General features: G+C 41.8%; 1 protein-coding gene across 1 annotated transcript; it reads right to left on the bottom strand.

The window, feature by feature from the left end:
• Positions 1 to 964: 964 nt before the first annotated feature.
• Positions 965 to 1,629, bottom strand: LOC130210749 (zona pellucida sperm-binding protein 3-like). Its single transcript, XM_056441235.1, has 2 exons — positions 1,164 to 1,629; positions 965 to 1,087 (listed from the first exon to the last, which is right to left on the bottom strand). Exons 1-2 carry the CDS (start codon positions 1,473 to 1,475, stop codon positions 965 to 967), a joined length of 435 nt encoding a protein of 144 aa, XP_056297210.1. The 5' UTR covers positions 1,476 to 1,629.
• Between the last annotated feature and the right edge of the window lie 3,046 nt (positions 1,630 to 4,675).

The raw sequence follows: 4,675 nt of genomic DNA on the forward strand, positions 1-4,675 counted from the left end.
TCCAGATATTCTACAAGTATAATTGTTTTTGTCAAAGAATTGAGGCAGATATCATGGTCCTAAAATGTGTGTGTTCTGTACGAGTAAAGGGTTAAGTCCACCAAGTCTGGCTAATGATACAATGAATATCATAATAACCTTTTATTTAACCATTATGGTTCATTCAGAGCCAAATCATCAAAGGTGAGTTTAGAATGTGGAGCTATGAAATGGAACCATAGAACGGAATGTAGAACGCCCAAGCTGGAGGCCCCCAATGTTGATCAGACTCTTCAGAAACCCAGAGAGCAACAACCTTTCACTTTTGAACCTTTAACCAACTTACATCCGTCCGAACTTGTGAAATACAAGGATTTATTTCCAACATTTGCTGGGGAAAATCCCAACAAATCCAAGTGACATCTGCCAAACTCGGAGTACCTTTTACTTTGCTGGTTGTTCTATCATAATCTTCATCGAAATGTTACCGTTGTAGCGTTACAGTGTTACTAAATGTCTTGTCCACACCTGCATCTCAGCTTTGAGTTCCTGGCATCAGGTGTCACCTCTAGTGGCTTTAAACCATGGCTTAAGCCCCATCTAATCAGAACCTGGTGTTCATTGGAGACTTGCTCAGTTCGGGTACCTCCAGCTTCCTGGTAGAGTCCGTCCTCGGGCAGGGTACCTTCGGTATGGTTGCTAAGTGCAGGAATATTAACGACAACAAGACGGTAGCCATCAAAATGATGGCTACCGTCTTGTTTGAAGAGCATGTACTCATTAACAAATGTTCCCTTCAGATCCCATCTTCTGTGGAGCATCATAGTTGTGATCAAGTTGGGACATTCAGTCAGGAGTTTGCATCTCGTTGTGTTTCAGGTATAGAGCCGAGTAAAGCAGTGGTCTCAGACATAAAAAATGTATTGTAGTTTGATGTGACAGTCAAGTTCTACGCAGTAAACTCAAGGGCGTCGTTGCAGGCTGATCATCTCGTGTAGTGGCACTCTACTCCAATGACGGCACTCTGGCGCCTCGTGATCTGACTCCCGTCAGACACTTTGGGGTCGTAGATCAGGGTGAAGGCATACATCAAGTCATCCTCGGTAATCTAAGAAAGAGAGAACTACTGAGTAACATTCAACTAAAAGTACAACACCAATGCATGTAATGAACAAAAACCTCACCACTCGTTTGCTGCCACAGTTGTGCAGCTCATATTCAAAGACCAGCACATGAGCCCAGTCGTCGATCCCAGTAGGGGAACAGCCACCAAGTGTGATGTCCTCTGGGTCTATCAGCTTGCCAAGGCCCAGCAAGTCCTGGCTCACTTCCACCTGGATCCTGCTTTCCCCACACCTCACAGCAACGCGGTTGTCAGTCTCTGGTTGCCGCAGTTCAAAGTTGACAGGGGCCACCTTCACCGAATCCACTGGATCTTCTGGAAATCTCCAGGACAGCGAGTCGTCCACCGGCTGGATCTGCTTAGCCCGGAACATGGCAGCTTGTTGAGGAGACTTCCTGGAGGGCCTTCTCTCAGGCGCTGCTGCCGGCTCAACTTCAACTCCCAGGTAGTTTGGTGAGCTCGTTCTGAGGAATCGAGCAGCACTGACGCTGACACACACAAGCACAAACCCCAACACAAGAAGCTGGCTGGACCCCATTGTTGCAAACACAGAACTGTCGATGCAGATTCCTCCAGCACGGCCACTGCAGGCTGAAATAGGCAGTGACTCCTCCCTCTGACTCGTTAGCTTGATCAGGTGCACAGGTGTACAGGCCCTACTAATTAGGAGAGACCCATGTATGTTCACAAGGGAAGAGACATAACCAATGGGAAACATGATACAGGCAAATGCGACTTATGTGGCCAAGAGTAAACAACAGAACATGTTATTCTACGCTCTCAGAAACATGAGACAGCTAATTGAAAGCCTCTGCAAGTAAAATACATTTAAAATATTGTAGGCATTCTGCAAAATAACTCAAGTACGTGCTATCAAGTACTATTACAGTATTTTCTAATTACACATATTATTGGGAAAATATAAGCCCTGTGTTGTTGTATTTTTCTCCTGTCTTTTTAGCCAAGATATATTTAGCCAATACATATAAATATATATATATATGTATACACACACACATATACACTCCATACCAGGTGGTGGCGGTAATGCACCAAACCAAACAGTTGATTACCACACGCCAATACACCTTAAAGAAGAATAAGAAGAAGACATAACCAATAATATATAAACTACATTAAATTAAATTCAGTTCATTCTGTATAGCCCAATTTCACAAAATACGAATTTGCCTCAGAGGGCTTTACAATCTGTGTCAGGCACGTGCACAGACATTTTGGGGGGCAGGTGCTCAAACCAAAAAAAGGGCACCCATTGCCAAAATTGTTTTGTGACAGAGTTGAAGCATAAGCAACATTAAACTCATGATGCTATCCTCGACCTGCATTTCCTCTGGGCAGGATCAGACAGCTAGCTCACATTTTCTTTATGAATAAAGATGAATTATTATATGGCAACAACAGTACAAGAGTAGAACTATTACACAACCATGATGGCGTCGCGGACGGCCGCCTCGGTGCGTTGGTGCGCGCTTCTTCCCTCCTGGAGGCCTCCTCCACACACGTCACTTTAGCATGCACTTTAACTTGAGGCCTCCTCCACACACATGCCACTTTATTTACATGCACTTTAACTTAATCACACGCCACGCGTAACATACACTTTTAACTAAAACACACCACTTGAAGCACACACCCAAACACTTTCACATTATTTGTTGTCTTTCTGTCGTGTTGATTGTTGTTTGTTTGTCATGTCCAAATGTTGCACCTTCCGCCAAAAAAAAATTCCTCGTTTGTGTAAACATTCCTGGCAATAAAACTGTTTCTGATTCTGATTCTGATTCTGATTGGCTAATGGGTCGTCAAGCCATCCGTATTGCCCTCTGACGTCATTTTCAAAATGAGCGATATTGATAGACATCAACAGCCAAGAGGGAATTTAGAAGCAGTGAAAATGTGTCATTGCAAGTGATAAAGACTAGAAACTATCGTTAAAATCACTTGTGATGTTACTTTACTGTAAATTAAAACTATTTTTGCTGAGCCGTGTTGTCCGTTTTCTACAAGATTGATCGTTGTAAGACTGAAACAGACCAAACAAAGAGATACATAACACATAAAACAATGAGGCACAAGGATAGCATGACACAGAGAGCTCGCATTGTTAGCATAGTTTAGCTCCTATTTTCTTGCTGTGAATTCTCGTGACATTTATAAACATACTTTCGAAATTGTCTAAACAGCATTTAGTGAAAACTTCAAGTGACGTTTCTGCCGCTTTCAGTGCACTTGAGATTAAATCTCAGGTTAGTGCTGACAACAATGTTAAATTGGAGGTGTGGTATATTAGAGGCCTTTTAATACATTAACTATATGTATAATATGTGTAGATTTGAATTGTCGATGTTGTGGAGTTGACAGGGGTCACCTTCACCGAATCCACTGGATCTTCTGGAAATCTCCAGGACAGCGAGTCGTCCACCGGCTGGATCTGCTTAGCCCGGAACATGGCAGCTTGTTGAGGAGTTTTTTTTCTAATTGTTGAGGAGTTTTCCCTGATCTGATGTGAGGTCCTGGGACAGGGATGTCGTATGTGGACAGATTGTAAAGCCCTCTGAGGAAAATTAGTAATTTCTGATATCGAGCTATACAAAATAAACTGAATTGAAGTGGTCGAAGTAACTAGTGCTGTTAACATAATGAGATTTTTTAAATTTCTTAGTGAAGGCGAGATGAAGCTTCCTGAAGCATTGAAGTTTTACATCTAATTGGTTCATTAATGGGCCAAAGCTTCTTGATGCTTAATTTGCTCTACAACGCCTTCAAGTGGACAATAAATGTAAAACAGTCAGAGTGATTATAACAACACCATGACTTTGGTGTGTGTATGAAGCTTTGAATTGAATAAATGAACCAATGATGTTCATGATGCCAATACATCATTTGTGAATTTATTAATTTATCAATACGGTGTGTGTCTTTATAATACAATGACAGGGAATGTGATTGGGAAATCCATTGTGCTTTGCTACCCCTTATATTTCGAATCGCGCACCAAATACGATTTTTTTTCTGAATCAGTCACGTGGTACGCCAGGCTTACGAGGCTTCGAACATCACAAATACGTCTTCAACACAAGCCTCGATAAGCGTTTCCCATAAATCTTCCTGGATTACTCGACACGCTTCAAAGCCTCGACACGAAAGGACACATCACTACTACTTTGTACTTCTACTCCATTACATTTCTCACTAAGAGTAACTATAATAATAGTTAATGGTTACTTTACAGATTAAGGGGATGGATATACAATGGAATATCAGATGATCTTTTTAAATGGGCCTGCAACAAACAGATTTTTTTGAAGATTAAAAAACAATGTGTTGTTTGACTTTCTCTTTATATTTGGAGCTCTACTTTTGGTGGAGAGTCTAAAAGAACAATCAGTAAAGATCTGTACTGCCTAGTACCACACAATGTCATCTCATAAATCAGGCGGGGTTGGATGATCAAACTTTTACAAGTGAAATGTCAAGCAGACCACCAGCACTCTGAGGCCTAAAGGGACTTGTTTTCTATTTCTTGGGAGTTTTCCCTGATCCGATGTGAGG

The sequence above is a fragment of the Pseudoliparis swirei genome, chromosome 20 (genome assembly GCF_029220125.1).
Source record: "Pseudoliparis swirei isolate HS2019 ecotype Mariana Trench chromosome 20, NWPU_hadal_v1, whole genome shotgun sequence".
NCBI lineage: Eukaryota > Metazoa > Chordata > Actinopteri > Perciformes > Liparidae > Pseudoliparis > Pseudoliparis swirei.

Coding starts and splice junctions, on each gene's coding strand:
- LOC130210749 (XM_056441235.1), bottom strand. CDS start 1,475: ATGTTCCGGGCTAAGCAGATCCAGCCGGTGGACGACTCGCTGTCCTGG. Junction 1,088..1,163: donor ACTGTGGCAGCAAACGAGTG/GTGAGGTTTTTG, acceptor TCTCTTTCTTAG/ATTACCGAGGATGACTTGAT.